The sequence below is a fragment of the Solanum stenotomum genome, chromosome 7 (assembly GCF_019186545.1).
Source record: "Solanum stenotomum isolate F172 chromosome 7, ASM1918654v1, whole genome shotgun sequence".
In the NCBI taxonomy this organism is placed as follows: domain Eukaryota; kingdom Viridiplantae; phylum Streptophyta; class Magnoliopsida; order Solanales; family Solanaceae; genus Solanum; species Solanum stenotomum.
The window spans coordinates 60,155,146-60,173,594 of NC_064288.1; the positions used below are offsets into that span (position 1 = coordinate 60,155,146).

General features: G+C 28.9%; 2 protein-coding genes across 2 annotated transcripts; both read left to right on the forward strand.

Annotated features, from left to right (window-relative positions):
• The first annotated feature begins 523 nt into the window (after positions 1 to 523).
• On the forward strand, positions 524 to 3,408 carry LOC125871273 (60S acidic ribosomal protein P0-like). Its single transcript, XM_049551867.1, has 5 exons — positions 524 to 820; positions 1,050 to 1,118; positions 1,252 to 1,350; positions 1,626 to 2,018; positions 3,154 to 3,408. Exons 1-5 carry the CDS (start codon positions 563 to 565, stop codon positions 3,298 to 3,300), a joined length of 966 nt encoding a protein of 321 aa, XP_049407824.1. The 5' UTR covers positions 524 to 562; the 3' UTR covers positions 3,301 to 3,408.
• Positions 3,409 to 15,327: 11,919 nt separating this feature from the next.
• On the forward strand, positions 15,328 to 17,924 carry LOC125870950 (S-adenosyl-L-methionine:benzoic acid/salicylic acid carboxyl methyltransferase 3-like). Its single transcript, XM_049551499.1, has 4 exons — positions 15,328 to 15,462; positions 15,901 to 16,305; positions 16,645 to 16,899; positions 17,538 to 17,924. Exons 1-4 carry the CDS (start codon positions 15,388 to 15,390, stop codon positions 17,892 to 17,894), a joined length of 1,092 nt encoding a protein of 363 aa, XP_049407456.1. The 5' UTR covers positions 15,328 to 15,387; the 3' UTR covers positions 17,895 to 17,924.
• The last annotated feature ends 525 nt before the right edge of the window (positions 17,925 to 18,449 follow it).

The window sequence follows — 18,449 nt, forward strand, 5'->3', positions numbered from 1 at the left end:
AACCAATCCCAAAAGAATTATATAGTTTTTCGGATTCTTCATCCAAAAGTACTATTTCTACTTATTTAGTTTTTATAAAAAAATACACAAAGTATCCCACGTTAATTAGGTTCGAAATAAACCAATCCAAAGAAAAATAATTTTATTTTTATTCGGATTCTTCATCCAAAAAAACTATATTTATTTTTAAAAAAAATAAAAATACACAAAATATCCCATGTTAATCAGGTTCAATATAAAACAATCCAAAATAGTATTCCTATTTTATTTATTTTTCTGAAAAATACACGAAGTATCCCATGATTTAATCAGGTTCGAAATAAAACACAATCCTACTTAAAAAGAATTTTATTTTAATTTGGATTCTTAAGAGTCCTAATTTGTAACTGCACCAACTTCTTCACATTCCCCCAAAAATAAAAAAATATTAACAACGGTTACGTACCCCTCAACCAAAATTAATATATTTTTTTTTATATATACCTCATATTAGTTCTAGGGTTTTATTCTTACACCACTTTTCTCTAAGAATTTTTTCTCTCTCTAAGAATTGTTATCATCAATGGCTATCAAACCAACAAAATTTGAAAAAAAGGTTATTTATGACCAAAAGTTATGCAAATATTTAGACTCTTACAATCAAATATTGATCGTAAATGCTGATAATGTCGGTTCTAGTCAAATGCAAGGGATTCGTAAGGGTCTCCGAGGTGACTCTGTCGTACTTATGGGGAAAAATACTATGATGAAAAGGTCCGTTAGGATCCATGCGAAAAGTACCGGAAACGATGCGTTCCTTAATCTTATTCCTCTTCTTGTCGTAAGTATCTGATCTCGATATATTTATAATATTCATAAACTTTTGTAACATGTTCAAATTTTGAACCATACTTCAAGATTTTTTTGACTTATTATTTTTTGAATTATGTATGAAGTTACACGGTGTATACATGCTTTTGTTCTTTTTTTTTTTAATATTAATTTTCTTAATTTATTAGTAAAATATAATTTATTTATAAGATGCTTAATTTATTTATTTTTTTGTATAGGGCAATGTTGGTTTGATCTTCACCAAGGGTGATTTGAAAGAGATAAAGGAAGAAGTTGCAAAATACAAGGTAATATATTTTCTTATTATTAAATTAGAAGCTAATATTTATTAGGTTATACTTTTTAATATATAATTTATACATATAAATTCTATCGTAAACCTAACTTTATTATTATGTAAATTATTGTGATTTTAATTAGGTGGGAGCTCCTGCACGTGTTGGATTAGTTGCACCAGTTGATGTGATTGTTCCTCCTGGCAATACTGGCCTTGATCCTTCTCAAACTTCCTTCTTTCAGGTTTTTTACTATCTACACCAATAATATTAATGTGTTTTTAACCCTTATATTAGGATTTTATTTATACACACCAATGTGATTTTTTCTTTTTACAATACTTAGGGTAGGGGCTTCGTTTAATAAATATATATACGAGTATCGATATCTCTTCACACATGTTAAAGATTTAGTCTAGTGGTTAACCTGTTGTTACAATTTCTTGTTCATAATTATATTTTTTTACTATAACCGTTGACACTCATTAATGATAATTCTGGATCGGCGACTGTGCTTAGGTACTCAACATTCCCACAAAGATCAATAGGGGAACAGTTGAAATCATAACCCCAGTTGAACTAATCAAGAAGGGTGACAAAGTGGGCTCATCAGAAGCAGCCCTTTTATCAAAACTTGGAATAAGGCCTTTTTCATATGGGCTTGTTGTTATTTCTGTTTATGATAATGGATCAGTTTTCAGCCCAGAAGTTTTGGACTTAACTGATGAAGACCTTGTTGAAAAATTTGCTGCTGGTGTTGCAATGATGACCACTTTATCTTTGGCTATTTCTTACCCAACACTTGCTGCTGCACGACACATGATTGTTAATGGTTACAAGAATGTTTTGTGTGTTTCTCTTGAGACTGAGTATACATATCCACAAGCTCAACAAGTCAAAGAGTATCTCAAGGTAATTAATTGACTCTTTTTGTGTTACGACTGATATATACGTTGATAGTATTATAACATGTGTTAGTAATTGATGTTATTGCGAAGAATCAGTGACCTTGTTATGTACATTGATAATATTATAACATGTGTTAGCAATTGATGTTATTACGAAGAATCAGTGACCTTGTTATGTACATTGATAGTATTATAACATGTGTTAGCAATTGATGTTATTGCGAAGAGTTAGTGACATTGTTGTGTACATTGATAGTATTATAGCAAGTGTTAGCAATTGATGTTATTTCGTAGAATTAGTGACCTTATTATGTATATTGATAGTATTATAGCATGTGTTAGCAATTGAAGTTATTACGAAGAATTAGTGACCTTGTTATATACATTGATAGTATTATAGCATGTGTTATTAATTGATGTTATTACGAAGAATTAGTGGTCTTGTTGTGTACTTTAATAGTATTATAGCATGTGTTTGCAATTGATGTTATTATGAAGAATTAGTGATCTTGTTGTGTACATTGATGGTATTATAACATGTGTTAGCAATTGAAGTTATTACGAAGGAATAATGACCTTGTTATGTACATTGATAGTATTATAGCATGTGTTGGGAATAGAAGTTACGAAGAATTACCTCATAAGTGACCATGTATGTTGATAGTATTTCATAAGTGACCTTGTTATGTTATTTCACGAGTTTTATAAGTACATCCAACTTAAAACAAATGGTAATAATATATATTTTATAGTATATACATTGACAATATTATAGCATGTGTTAGCAATTTAAATTAATTATGAACAATTTCTCCACTTTTATTAAAGTAGGGATTAATGTACATACACATACCAACCTTTTCACACCAGTAGATTTCACTTAATTTACTATTCTCACTCCATTATTTTCAAAATTTTGTTTTTAATTTACTATCTAAATAGGGATTAGAGACTTAGAATTTGTCCATAATCTTGGAATTACTATAATACTCTTAACAGTGTTAAGCAAATTTTAACATGTAATGGTACTTTAATCCTTAACTATTTTTATCTTATAACTAATTAATACTTAATTATTTTTTTTTCTTTTATTATTTGTTCTATTAATTCTGACTCTTTTTTTCTTAAAACTATTGTAGGATCCTAGTAAGTTTGCGGTTGCAATTGCTTCGGTTGCTGAGTCTACTGCAACTTCTCAAGGTATCGTTGAGACTGAAGATACTAAGAAGGAAGAAGAAGCGGAGTCTGAAGAGGATGATGCTATGTTTGGTCTTTTCGATGATTAGATCAATTAATTTTTTTTATAGTTTAGTATTGAAAACAATTATTTCTACATATTTTTGTTCTTAATTATATTTACTTGTTATGTTATGGACAACAATGTTGTTTACGTTTAATGTTTTAGGTTTGTGTTACATCTTATCTAGTTATCAAATATTTGAGTTGTGAAATAATTAATTCTTTTGAATTTTATAATTACCAAATTAAATTAACATTTTTTTAATAAAAAAATATCACTATCTGTCCGACCAAATCCAAAAATAATTAAATACCTTCTCACATGGTGGGGTACTGGGGTACTATATTTAGTAGTTACAGTACATTTTATTGTTCTTTGCTTGGTGAATTAACCAGAACTTGCATTACTTTTGTGTGCTAATTGTTTTTCTTGGCGTGACTTTCTGAGATAATTATCATCAGTAATTTTTTGAGATAATTCTTAGTTAAATTAAATTGTGAATTCTAATATTGGAGAAGTTTGCATGTGTGTGCTTTGATTTTTGGATTAATTTAAAAATATTTATCTTCAAAAAGAAATTTTTTCAGAAGATAATCTAAGGAAATACTTTTATTTCACTCAATTTTTTTTATATAAATAAAATTCATGCTCAAATGTAACTTCAAGTCTAAAAAGTACAATATCAAAAACTCAAATTTTCAAATTTCAATTTCAAAATTTATGATCAAATCGAAGCGTAATCAACTAAATTTCAAATTTACATATAATCTAACAGTCTAATATTCAATATTTGATTATTTTGTTGTTTAAATTTGTTTTTCTATTTCACCCTTTTGTATAATTGTAGAATAACGATTCTATTATATTACAAGAAATCCACAATATTAAAGTGTAAATTATAAAAAAAAAAACTACACAAAAATATAAGATATAAATTATAAAAGAGTTTGTCGATTGCAAATTTGTGAGAATTTTTATGAGCACGTTTTCAAGAACATATATAAACGTTGCAATCATAATTAAATGATAAACAAATAAATGTCCACCAAATATATAAGGGCGATGGGATAAAGATAAATTAATTTCCAGAAAATATAATGTCCACAAGATATTATATGAGGTTTAATTTTTCATAAATACAATAATGTAAGGACTTTGAGGGACCAGACCAGGGGGCAGCTAATCCAAAGGGTCCCAAAAATATTATTTGTCATTTAATTATATTTGATATACAATATTGACGAATCTTTTAAGATGAAATTTTAGTGAATCATCGTTATCGATCTCATTTTTTATGGAATTGGATATTTATAATTGTACAAAAATATGTGGAGCTCAAGTTCTAGCATGATAACTGTTATAAGATAATGAAAGGTGAACCTCTTTTTCTAGACCTATAATTTTGATAAGCGATATTGATTGACATGTTTTGAAAAAGATATATATCCGAAAAGAGGAAAAAATAAAATTCTTTGTTTCAATCAATAATATACTAATTTGTACTATTATTGCCTTTTTTTTTTTCAATAATATACTATTATTGCCTTTTTTCAATCAATAATATATTTCTAATTCTTAATTATATAACGTTGAATGAAAATTTGATTCACCATTTGATAAAATTGGTATATTTAGGGTGTGACTCGTTGATTTTAATAGGATTAAGACTAAAAATTTTAAAACTCTGTATATGTCATGACCCAAATTGAGTCATGAGTGGCACCCACACTTCACCTCTTAAGTGGGCGGACCAAAGAATCTAAACCCCAACATATACCAATAATTTAACTACGACTAACAACAATAACGCNTAATGTGATAACATATAAACAGACTCGCGAACATCAAAGGTCACTCGTTAATATCAGTAACTAGGATACATAATTTATATCCTGAATTGAATTTAGCATATTCTATAGGTTATCATTATCTCATCATTGCCAATCATCATAGCAATTATTACCCACCACTATTTGTCTCCCTCAAATCTTAAGACTAACATTCTAACCAAAGGAAATTCAATAGTTTCACTTCAATTCCAGCGGCCCAGCTACAACAATATGAATCCTCATCACGTTAGTTTATCATCTGTTAATAAATATTCACCTGTTCGCCTCTTTCTTTTTAACAATTAACCTTATAATAATAAATTAACTGCTCGACCCATCATTAAGCTGATTACCTCGCTGACACCAACCCTAACTCCATTCAATTTCAACACTATAATATAATAATTCCTACACTAACATGTTATTATAACGTTCCTACATTATCATCTATTCATCTTTTTGCAAAGTAAGGAAAAATTCATGAAATACCTTTAGCCGTCGTTTCAATCTTGTTCTCCGATTGGGTCTCTTCAATTTTCTTATTTTTTTCTTCTACTGATTGTTTATAACCCTAATTGTTATACAAGATCAATTATAAAAATAGTAAAAGTGACCCACTATTAATTTTATGTTATTTTATTTAACCACCAACTAAGTAATTTATTAAAACTACCCCACTAATTTCATATTGTAGTTACGAATAGTCCAAAATACTCATTTACAATCTATCAAAAGAGTCTTTTATGCAATAAAAAGTTCTAGTACTCAAAACGATCAAATGGATCGTTACAGTATATTATAAGTTAAAGCCAAACATTAATTTTGGACCACTTATTCCATATATAGATGAAAAATTATGGAACTAATTAAAATTAACAACTTATTTATGGAAAATAGCTATATTTTAAAAATATTAAAAAAAGGAGCTGTTTTTATAGTAAACACTTCCTTTCTCACCCTACACTCTCTCTCTCACACACGCCAATAAGAACAAATCCATTCAAAGTGTATTCAATCAAATATATGTGAGAGTTTTGTATTTTATTTCAATTGTATTCGAAAAATTGTATTTTGTATCAATTGTATTTGTAGTCATATGAATATAATATGCATTCATCCTCTCCATCAAATGTATTTTATCCAATCAAAGAGAGGATGAATACAATTGTATTCATTGTATTTCGAATACAATTGATACAAAATAAATAAAGAATACAATGTAAAATAAATATAAAATACAATTCGTTGTATTTCGAATACAATCGATACAAAATAAATAAAGAATAAATGCAAAATAAATATAAAATATAATCCTCTCTCCTCCCTCTCTCGATCTCGCTTGCCTCTCTCATTCTTGCTTGCCTCTCTCCTCTTAGTATGTATTCATTTTCATACAAATCAATTTGTATTCGTATTTTTTATTATCCAAAAATTCCAAAAAATACATGCTCTCCTCTGTCTCTCCCAAATCTCCGCCTCTTCTCCTCCCTCCTCCCCTAACATTTTGCTATAATTCATAATTAAGCAAACTATCGCTATAGACGGTGTGTTTGGCATGGAGCAAAACATTTTTTGGAAAATATTTTCCAATTTTCCATGTTTGATTGGCTTAAAATGTTTTCCAAATCAACTCATTTATCTCAAATTTAAGGAAAATGACCGACTTTCCTTCCAAAACTAAGAAAAACTTTTTTTCAAAACTCTATCCTTTACCTTTTTTTCTTAAGATAGTGTCCAATCACCAATGTTTGCTATTTTGAAAGAGTTTTCCTATATAGATCCATCCATAAATGTGAGGGACAATATTGGAAATAATTAAGTTCAATGGACAAACTTACATTAATAATACCCCAGTTTTTTTTTCTTCTATAAATAGGTGACACATTTTATAGACTTTATCAAGCAAAGAGTGATTTTCCACATTAAAAAAAAAACAAAACATAAAGATCAATAAAGAGAAAAAAAATAAAAGAAGAGAAGATATGAAGGTTGTTGAGGTTCTTCACATGAATGGAGGAATTGGAGACATTAGCTATGCAAACAATCTCAATAACTTCTTCCTAAGAGGACATTCAACAATAGTCATTAAGACTTAGAGAACTCACTATAGCCCTCTTGAAGCCTACTCGTGCCATGTATTGATAGCATCCCATACAACTACCCACACTTCATAGAACTTCTCAAGAAACTACAATGCACATCTCACATGATGGGAATAAGAGTTTAACCGACATAGACCATGCAAGCTAGACATGGAATCCGGTGTCTTCCCCACACCATAAAGAGGTGGTCTCCTTGCCGAAGGAAGACCGGTAGTATTAGCTTGGATGCACATTGGATCCATTGGCTAATATCCTATGCGGGCACGCATAGTTATGGGATAGGAAGATGTTCATTGGAACCTTAGCCTAACATTGGGAGAGTTTCCATCTTACCATATCCACTCGGTGCTTAGCCTACATTCCCATAGATTACTTCATTCACATTACATTAGTGTATTAGGGAGGAATGCCATAGGCCTAACGACCCATGATACATCATTACCAAGCTAAGGAAGGAATGCTATAAGCCTATTGATCCATGGTACATTCAAGGATAGCTCTAGGGTCCACATGAAAGGAATGTTATAATTATATAAATGTATAATGAAGTTGTTTCTGACTTTAAATTTTGAATTCGTTGCTTTTTAATATATGTTCATCAATTTCCTTTTTTTTTTTGTGCACTTCACAGAGAAGTGCTAATTTATGTTGGTTGTGGACTAGTGGTGTTTTCAAATTTTTCTATCTAAAATAAAAGATTTTGTACCACTTGTCTTTGTTATTAATTCAACGGAAAAAATGGTTGTTTTTTTTTTTATTATGTTTTTTTTTTCATTCGGCGTTCGGTATCTTTATTAGAGTTTGATTTAATTTGAATTTGTGCCAAAAAGACCTACATGTGGAGTGTGGGGAGGGGGGGGGGGGGTAAAGCACTCTCTAACAAAGGCGACTATGTATTCATTTATTTATTTTATGTTGATCAAGTTTATGTGTATATAAATATAATTTTTTATTATCGCAGTATGCTTTAAAAAGAAAATCAAATTTATAAATTTCATAATTGTCCTTGATCAAGAAACTATAAGGCCACTTTAATGTTAGAGATAGATCTAGAGCAAGTTTAATGAATTCATAAAGTCATCAATTTTATTTTTAATTCATTGAATTTAAATTTTGAATTCGTCGCACAATTTAGTGCATGACAACCAATTTGCTCCCTTTTTTTCTTTTAACTTTTTTGCACTTCATATGTGTGGCCGTCGAGGTGCTAATTTTAGTCTCGTGGGTTCAAATTGCGCTTTATTGTTTTTCTTTGTTTTGTTTCTGATTTGGTATTTGATATCTTTTATTGCAGTACCCAATCAACTCAAATTATGCTCATAAGTGCTACTTTGAGAATATATAAATCGTTTTCTATAAAAAAAAAATGTATGATTTCATTTTCAGCGTTTTCTAATTAAATTTTAATATGTCCAATATTTTGTGATGTATTAATAGAACAATGTCTCTAAAACTAATGAATCTTTCCTAACACATTTGTCCGAAATTTTTTATGAGAAAGTTTTTAATATTATATTGTATTTGAGGATGTTTTTACTAATATGTCCTGAATTAATTAGTGAGCGTTTGATCATGTTTGTCCTTAGCTATTTCTTACCCAACACTTGCAGCTGCGACACACATGATCATTAATGGTTACAAGAATGTTAGCATGTTAATTTGTTCGCATACCATGATAAAAATTGAAGTTATTAAGAGACCTTATTATATTTTTTCACTTAAAAGGAATTTTCATAATTTTTTTTTATATATATAAATATCGCTAATAAAAATTTGGTTCTTTTTACCTACTTGATATCGATAGGAAAGGTACAGTGATAATATTATATTTCTTGTATAGTATACAATTTTAATATTGCATTATTTATTGTTGTTACTGGTATTTTTTATTTATTTTTTCTACTTGTTTTGATATGTTTTACTTAAGTGATGAGGGTCGATTGGAAACAACTTCTCTATTCTTATAAGGTAGGTATTAGTTCGTGTACACATTTATTTTTTTGGTTAAAGTGTACACATATGATTCTTCCCGAATTCCACTTGTGTTATTTCACTAAATATATTTGTTGTTGTAGTCTTGTTCTCTTTTAGTATTATTTTAATAAATAGATCATAATTAGATTTACTTTTTAATCTTTATAATCTTGTCTTGTTACATAATTAAGGTACTATTCTCATTCCATTATTTTCAAAATTTTGTTTTTCAATTTACCATCTAAATATATGAGAGAGTTAGAATTTTTCCATAATCTTGTAATACTATACCCTAACATTGTAGGGCATATTTTAACATGTAATTGCAGTTTATCCTTTACTAAATTTATCATATAACTAATTAATAATCCTTAATTTTTTTCTTTTTCCTTCTAGTATTTGTTCTATTAATGCTGACTCTTTTTTTTTTGTTGTTAAAAACTATTGTAGGATCCTAGTAAGTTTGCGGTTGCAATTGTTGTGGTTGTTGAGTCTGCTGCAACTTCACAAGGTATCGTTGAGACCGTAGACACTAAGAAGGAAGAAGAAGTCGAGTCTGAAGAGGATGATGCAATGTTTGGTCTCTTAATTTGGCGACTACATCAATTTTTTGTAATATATAGTTTAGTATCAAAAAACGATTATTTACTAGTATATATTTGTGTTCTTAATTATGTTACTTGTTATGTTATGGACAACAATGTTGTTTAAGTTTTAATGTCTTTTCAATTTTTATGAGATACCTTCCTTAAAGTAATTGAAGGTATCAAATATTCGAGTTATGCTAATTTTTTGTAGGATAAAACGATTGCATCAAATGACCTCCATGTAATATCACTAGTCGGTAAAGACATCGATATCATAAATCATCACATGTCCCATCACGGTATTCAACAATTAATGCACACAAAAAAATATCACTAACTCTTCAAAATTTGCTTGAGTCAAAATGAATAGTCAGAAAAGTACTTACCACTAAGGTTGTTGTTTGGTGTAGTACAATTTCAAGGTTGTTGTTTGATTCGCTCATTTAGAGCAAGCGCATGTATATTGTGATGTAGTGATATTTGTGTTATAAAATAAAATTAAATAATTTACATTACTTGTGTGTGTTAATTGTTTTCCTTTTGTGTGGAAAATTTTGTCAACTATAAAGGGTTGAATTGGTTGGTGATTTTGTAACTGAAATTGCAATAAATGAATGATTTTTTTTGTTATAAAATAAAGTTCAGTGATTTTCTGTGATATTTGTGTTATAAATAAAATAATTCTTTTTTATGATAAATTTATTTATTTAAGGGAAAAAAGATGGATTTACCCTCGAACTTTAATAAGGTACGTCTATGCTCTCCGTTATACTTTGTGTCCACATAAGCCCCTGCCGTCCAATTATAGGTACACACATGCCCCTTTCACTAACGGACCCCTCATTTTTTACACGTGTCTTACTCCTAATGAACTACCCGTTTGACATTTTTTTTAAACCCATAAACCAACTATCCGCCCCATAACCCAATTTCCTCTAAAAGGCATCCTAATTAAAAGACCCAAATTAACAGGTCCCGTATCTCACACACAAAACCCTAGCCTAGTTCTTTCGTCTATGCCAGTTTGTTGGTTGATTCCACCTTGTCTTCGTCGAATCTATCATGTGTTGGTCATAATTTTGTTGTCAATTTTTCATCTATTTGTCGTCTCCCTCATCTTGGCTTGTAAAATGAAGGCACTCAAAGCAAAACTTAACGAATAGATTAGAAGTTTGCAAGGAAATTTTACTCTTAAAGAAAGAACATCCTCAGCCAGTTAGCAGATATGGACAGAATGCTTGTTGTGACGACTTTGACTAAGGATGAAAGCTACATTATTAATGGATTATGAGGAAGTCAATAAAAATGAAGAGTGCTCATGGAAACAAAAATCTACATCTCTTTGTCTTTAGAGGATGATAGGATCACCAAGTTCTTTCACAAAAGATACAATAACATAGAACAATTCATGTACAAGAAGTAACCACTGATGACCCAACAAGGATCAAGGGGAAGATCACTGACTTCTATTAGAAGTCATACACAAAAACAGAGATGTGGAGGTGTGCTAGCAATTTTGGAAATTGTTTGGTGATTTCAGAAGAAGAAAGGGAGAAACTGCAGGGGAACACAGAACTACGCTAGGGTTTTGTGTGTGAGATATGGGACATGTTAATTTGGGTCTTTTAATTTGGATGCTTTCAGAGGAAATTGGGTAGGTATTGGGTTATGGGGTAGATAGTTGGTTTATGGGTTAAAAAAAGAGGTCAAACGGGTAGTTCATTAAGATTAAGACACGTGTAAAAAATGAGGAGTCCGTTAGTGAGAGGGGCATGTGTGTACTATAATTGGACGGCAGGGGCTTATGTGGACACAAAGTATAATGGAGGGCATAAACGTACCATTTATTAAAGTTCAGGGGTAAATCCGCCCTTTTTCCCTTTATTTAATGATCATATGAGAAATTAACTCGTGAAATAGTGAATAGTTTGCGAGTGTATAGATGTATCGACATGATAGAATTTAGGTTCTAATTGTCTATTATGACTTGTGAGATATTGAGAGCCAATAAACCATGGACCATGACGTAATGCTTTGATACAAGATAGGACTTCACATGACTTTAAGTTTCAAAAATTATAATTTTAATAGTATTATAGCATGTATTAATCATTAAAGTTATTACGAAGAATTAGTGACCTTGTTGTGTACATTGATATTATTATAGCATGTGTTTGGAATAGAAGTTACAAAGAATTATCTCATAAGTGACCTTGTTATGTTATTTCACGAGTTTTATAAGGTACATCTAACTTAAAACAAATGGTAATAATATATATTTTGGTAGTATATACACTGACAGTATTATAGCATGTGTTAGGAATCGAAGTTACAAAGAATTATCTCACAAGTGACCTTGTTATGTTTTTTTCGAGAGTTTTATAAGTACATCTAACTTAAAATAAATGGTAATCATATATTGTTTGTAGTATACAATCTTGTTATCGTATTTTTTTTCCTACTTGATATGTTTTTATTGAAATGAGGCTTTAATTATCGAAGACTATTTCTCCACTTTTATTAGGTAGGGATTAGTGTATATAGGCATACCACTCTTTCCACATCCGTATATTTCACTTAATATGTTATTATTGTTATTGCAGTAGTAGTTCTCTTTTATAATTTAATCTTTATAATCTTGTCTTGTTACATAATAAGGTACTATTCTCACTCCATTATTTTCAAATTTTTGTTTTTAATTTACTATCTAAATATGAATTAGAGAGTTAGAATTTCTCCATAATCTTTTAGTTACTATAATATTCTAACAGTGTCTTTAATTCTTTACTATTTTTATCATATATTTATTAATCCTTAATTTCTTTTTCCTTTTCCTTTTATTATTTGTTCTATTAATTCTGACTCTTTTTTTCTTCTTAAAACTATTGTAGGATCCTAGTAAGTTTGCGGTTGCAATTGCTTCGGACTATCAATTGTTCTTTTTACGGACTTGATATCGGTAGGAAATGTATGGTGATTATTGTTGTTATTGGTATTTTTTTTCTACTTAGCTTGTTTTGATATGTTTTACTTAAGTGGTGAGGATCGATTGGAAACAATTTCTCTATTCTTATAAGGTAGATATTAGTTTGTGTACACATATGACTCTTCCTGGATTCCACTGGTGTGATAATTCACTGAATATGTTATTGTTGTAGTCTTGTTCTCTTTTATTATTTTTTTAGTAAATAGATTATAATTAGATTTACTTTTTAATCTTTATGATCTTGTCTTGTTACATAATTTAGGTACTATTCTCACTCCATTATTTTCAAAATTGTGTTCAATTTACCATCTAAATATGAGAGTGTTAGAATGTTTCCATAATCTTGTAATACGATACCCTAACATTGTAGGGCATATTTTAACATGTAATTGCAGTTTAATCCTTTACTAAATTTATCATATAACTAATTATTAATCCTTAATTTTTTTCTTTTTCCTTTTAATATTTGTTCTATTAATGTTGACTCTTTTTTTTTTTGTTAAAAACTATTGTAGGATCCTAGTAAGTTTGCGGTTGCAATTGTTGTGGTTGTTGATTCTGCTGCAACTTCACAAGGTATCGTTGATACTGTAGACACTAAGAAGGAAGAAGAAGTCGAGTTTGAAGAGGATGATCCAATATAATGTTTGGTCTCTTAATTTGGTGACTACATCAATTTTTTTGTAATATATAGTTTAGTATGTATCATCTCCTTTTTTACCAGTCGAGCTGCCCCATCAACCCTTTGCGGTGCTTGCTTCCTAGCTAGAACTCACACAACGCAAACATCATAAATGAGAACTAAGCATAGTCTGACTCCCTAGCGTACAATGGAGAATGACGAGTCTCACCCACTTTTTAGGCCGGTTTCGTAATTTCATACTTGGAAAATGTTCTTGTATCGCTGGGCCCAAAAAGCAATTATTTACTATATATTTTTGTTCTTAATTATGTTACTTGTTATGTCATGGACAACAATGTTGTTTAAGTTTTAATGACTTTTCAATTTTTATGAGATACCTTCCTTAAAGTAATTAATGAAGTTATCAAATATTCGAGTTATGCTATTTTTTTATTGGATAAAATGATTACATCAATAACTCCTCAAAATTTGCTTGAGTCAAAATGAGTAGTAGAAAAGTACTTGTCAATAAGATTGTTGTTTGGTATAGTACAATTTCAATGTTGTTGTACAATTTCAAGGTTGTTGTTTGCTTGGCTCATTGTAGAGCAAGCACATGTATATTTAGTGATATTTGTGGTATAAAGTAAAATTAAATAACTTACATTACTTTTGTGTGTTAATTGTTTTCCTTTTGTGTGGAAAATATTGTCAACTATAAATGGTTGAATTGGTTGAGTGATTTTCTAACTGAAATTACAATAGATGAATGATTTTTTTTGTTATAAAATAAAAATAAGTGATTTTCTGAGATAATTATCATTAATTAAGTGATATTTGTGTTATAAAATAAAATATTTTTTTTTATAATAAAAATTATTTATTTAATGACCATATGAGAAATTAACTTGTGAGATAGTGAATAAGTTTGCGAGTGTATGATAGAATTTAGGTTCTAATTGTTTATTATGACTTGTGAGATATTGAGAGCCAATAAACCATAGACCATGAGGTAATGCTTTGATACAAGACAGGACTTCCCGTAACTTTAAGTTTCAAAAATTATAATTTTAAAATTCAAATTTTTCAAGTTTTAATTTTATTACATATTAAGAAAGATATGTAAATATGATATTTATTTTATATCATTTGAGAAATTTTACTTTTTTATTTCACCTTTTGTTGTTATTGAACGGAGATTTTTAAGGTTTTACAAGAAACTAAAAAGATTACGGTGAAAAATATTAAAAATATATAGAATAAGATATAAATTATAATAGTGTCTAATTAAGGGTGCAGATTGCAAATATGTGAGAAAATTATTATGAGCACGTTTAAAAAAAGCATAAACATTGCAGACATAATAAATGATAAAAGTAAATGCACACCTAATATAGAGACCTTAAATTTAATTTCTCATAAAGTCATACTATGGAGTAAAGATAATTTAATTTCCAGAAAATATAATATTCACAAGATATTGTACGAGGTTTTAATTTCTCATAAATAATGTAGGAATTTTTAATTATATATCTAATGGAGTAACTTCTTTCTTATTATGATTATATATAACGAGTCAATAAAAAAATAATTTTTTTAAAAAAAAAGTTGAAAAAAATTTATGGATTAATTTTAAGCTTCTATCAGTCCAATTTGTGTGTGTGTGTGTGTGTAAGCACATAAATCCGCATATGATAGTTTATTAAAATTTACATAAAAATCAATATTATCTCAGGAAAAAGTATATAATTTAGTACAGAAGAATAAAGCTAAAAGTTTAACAACTTTGATATCAAACTTTAATATTGGACCACTTATTCCATATCCATATATTATATATAGAAATTAATAAATGTCAGGGTTAATATTGGAATTAATTTAGTTCAATGGACAAACTTACAGCAGCATCCTAGTTTTTTTTTCCTCTATAAATATATAGGTGACAAATTTATATAGACTAAATCAAGCAAACAGTGATTTCTCACATTTAAAAAGAAAAAAAAGAAGATCAATCAAGAGAAAAATAAATAAATATGAAGCTTGTTGAAGTTCTTCACATGAATGGAGGAATTGGAGACATTAGCTATGCAAACAATTCTTTGGTTCAGGTAAATATAAATATTAATTATTCAATGAGTAGAATAATTACCCACTAACGATGTTTATATATATATATATATATTTAATAATGTGTAATTATCTTTTAAGTAATTTGAGGGCGTAAATCTTGTTTACATCATAGTATATTCTTATTTAGTTATTTGTAGTCGATTCTATTTGATCACACTCAAGAGCGAATCGAGTAACATGAAGGTTCATAGGAATCAATAGTTTTTGTCTAGATCCCCTAAATGTGTATTAACTTGAGAGTACTGTAGGAATTCATAAACTTCAAATTCTAGATTCATCTCTAGTCGTACATGTGCTGAAATGTAAAAAAGTACATGACTTTTAAAGAATCCAACATACATCCGATAATTATATTGTATCGCTTAATTAAAATTTCACGCAACATAACTTATAATAATATTTTTTTTTATGAACAGAGAAAGGCCATTCTCATGACAAAGCCAATAATAGAACAAGCCATGCGTGATCTTTACTGCAGCCTTCTCCCAAAAAACTTATGCATTGCTGATTTGGGTTGTTCCTCTGGAGCGAACACTTTCTTGGTGGTATCAGAGCTTACTAAAACCATCGAGAAAGAACGAAAAAAGCACGGATTTCAATCACCAGAATTTCATTATCTCTTCAATGATCTTCCTAGCAATGATTTTAACACTATTTTTCAATCATTGGGAGAATTTGAACATGATTTGAGAAAGCAATTTGGAGAAGGATTTGGTCCATGCTTTTTTAGTGGAGTGTCTGGTTCATTTTATACTAGACTTTTTTCTTCAAAAATTTTGCATTTTGTTCACTCCTCTTATAGTGTCCATTGGCTATCTCAGGTATGTTTACTACCTATTCCGTTCACTTTTACTTGTCAACTATATTAAAAAATATATTCGCTTTTACTAATAATGAATTTTATCGTATCAAGAGCGAAACTGTTTTTTTCTCTATATTTTATTCTTAGCATTAATTACTTATTTTTAAAATTATTATATTCTTCTATTTCGGAAATAATTAACCTCTCTACCTTCACAAGATAGTGATTAAATTTACGTACATTTTACCCTCCCAGACCCAACTTAGTGGGATTTCAGTCTTTCACTGAATATGCTATTACTGTTGTTGTATATTCTTCTAACTTTTTTTTTTTTTTTTTGCTTTTTTCTATATATCAGGTTCCTAATTTAATTGAGAAGAATAAGGGGAATATTTACATGTCAAGTACAAGTCCACCAAGTGTTATAAAATCATATTACAAGCAATATGAAAAAGATTTTTCAATTTTTTTGAAATATCGTTCAGAGGAATTGATGAAAGGTGGAAAAATGGTATTAACATTTCTTGGAAGAGAAAGTGAAGACCCTTCTAGCAAAGAAGGTTGTTATATTTGGGAGCTTCTAGCAATGGCCCTTAATGAATTGGTTATTGAGGTAAATTCTTGATGATTAATTTTTTATTTTATTTTATTTTATGTGACAGTATTTGATGATTAAGCATAATATATGAACTAAGGAAATAATTAAAAATAAGATATATTATTTGCTATAGTATAAAAAATGAGCTGATAATGATGAAATTATTTATACAACAGAGTATACTTTACTTAAATTTAAAAATGATATTATCATGTAAAATGAAATAAAGGAGATAGTGATGGATGAACTACTAATATAAGGATAGATTATGTTCACATAAACTCTATATTTAATTAAAAGAAAAATGGAAACAAAAGCACAAAGATATGAAGGAGATAGTACTGAATTAGTTGTTAATTTGAATTTGTTTTAAAATATTTAACAACATATATGCTAGAAAATATAAAAGCCATTTATTCTTAGGTCGGTCAGCAAGAGCTCAAACCCTAATTCAATCGATAAATAGGCCAAAAATATATTTTTGAACAAATGAACATAATATAAGAGAGATAAATGATAGTTGACAAATATTCTTAAAATTAAAATTATTGAATATCATTCTTAAACGTGGTATGAAAATATCAAAAGACAGATAATATGAACCAAAGGCATATAATACCGATTTTGTAACCTTTATAAATCTATTAATGCAGGGATTAATAGAAGAAGAGAAAGTGGATTCATTCAACATTCCTAATTATACAGCATCACCAGCTGAAGTGAAGTACTTAGTTGATAAAGAAGGTTCATTCACTATTAATAAATTGGAAACTACAAGAGTCCATTGGAATTATGCTTCTAATACTAATAATGAGAATATTTATAATAATGGTGGTTACAATTTATCAAGGGCCATAAGAGCTGTGGCTGAGCCTTTGCTTGTGAGCCAATTTGATCCAAAATTGATGGATTTAGTCTTCCAAAAATATGAAGAGATTGTTTCCGATTGCATGTCTAAAGAGAAAACCGAGTTTATAAATGTCACTGTCTCCATGACAAGAAAAAACTAAGGGCTTGCACTTATCGTCGAAGGTGAATCTAGAGCGAGTCCAGTTGATTCATCAATTCAAGTAAAATATATATAATAAAGTTATTTTCAACTTTAAATTTTGAATTCGCCTGGCCAAGCCATTTTCTTTTTATTTTTTACTTTGTTGTACTTCAATATGTACTGGTCCAAGTGCTAATTAATTTATGTTGTCTTGTGTACTAGTGGTGTTTTTTTTCTGTCTCTCTAAAAAGTTATGTACCAAAGAAAATAATACTTCATGTCTTAGTTATTAATTCATTCGAAAAAAGTTTCGTTGCTTATTTCTCATTTACTGTTTGATATATGTTATTATAATACTCGATCAATTCGAATTACGCTCATAAATGCTACTTTGATGAGGATATATCATTCTTTATCAAAGATGTATGATTTCATTTTTCAACGTTCCATAAGTTCTAATACGTCAAATAATATTTTTGGGTCGTATTAATAGAACAATGGACCAATCTATATATTAATATAAAGCAGGAACATAAGACCGCTGATGTGGCACACTTCATAGATCAGAAATAAC

Excerpts from the sequence above, each read along its gene's own strand:
- LOC125871273 (XM_049551867.1), top strand. The coding sequence starts at position 563 with ATGGCTATCAAACCAACAAAATTTGAAAAAAAGGTTATTTATGACCAA. Across the intron at positions 1,351-1,625 it reads CTCAAACTTCCTTCTTTCAG|GTACTCAACATTCCCACAAA; the intron begins GTTTTTTACTAT and ends GACTGTGCTTAG. Across the intron at positions 2,019-3,153 it reads AAGTCAAAGAGTATCTCAAG|GATCCTAGTAAGTTTGCGGT; the intron begins GTAATTAATTGA and ends AAACTATTGTAG.
- LOC125870950 (XM_049551499.1), top strand. The coding sequence starts at position 15,388 with ATGAAGCTTGTTGAAGTTCTTCACATGAATGGAGGAATTGGAGACATT. Across the intron at positions 15,463-15,900 it reads CAAACAATTCTTTGGTTCAG|AGAAAGGCCATTCTCATGAC; the intron begins GTAAATATAAAT and ends TTTTATGAACAG. Across the intron at positions 16,306-16,644 it reads GTGTCCATTGGCTATCTCAG|GTTCCTAATTTAATTGAGAA; the intron begins GTATGTTTACTA and ends TCTATATATCAG.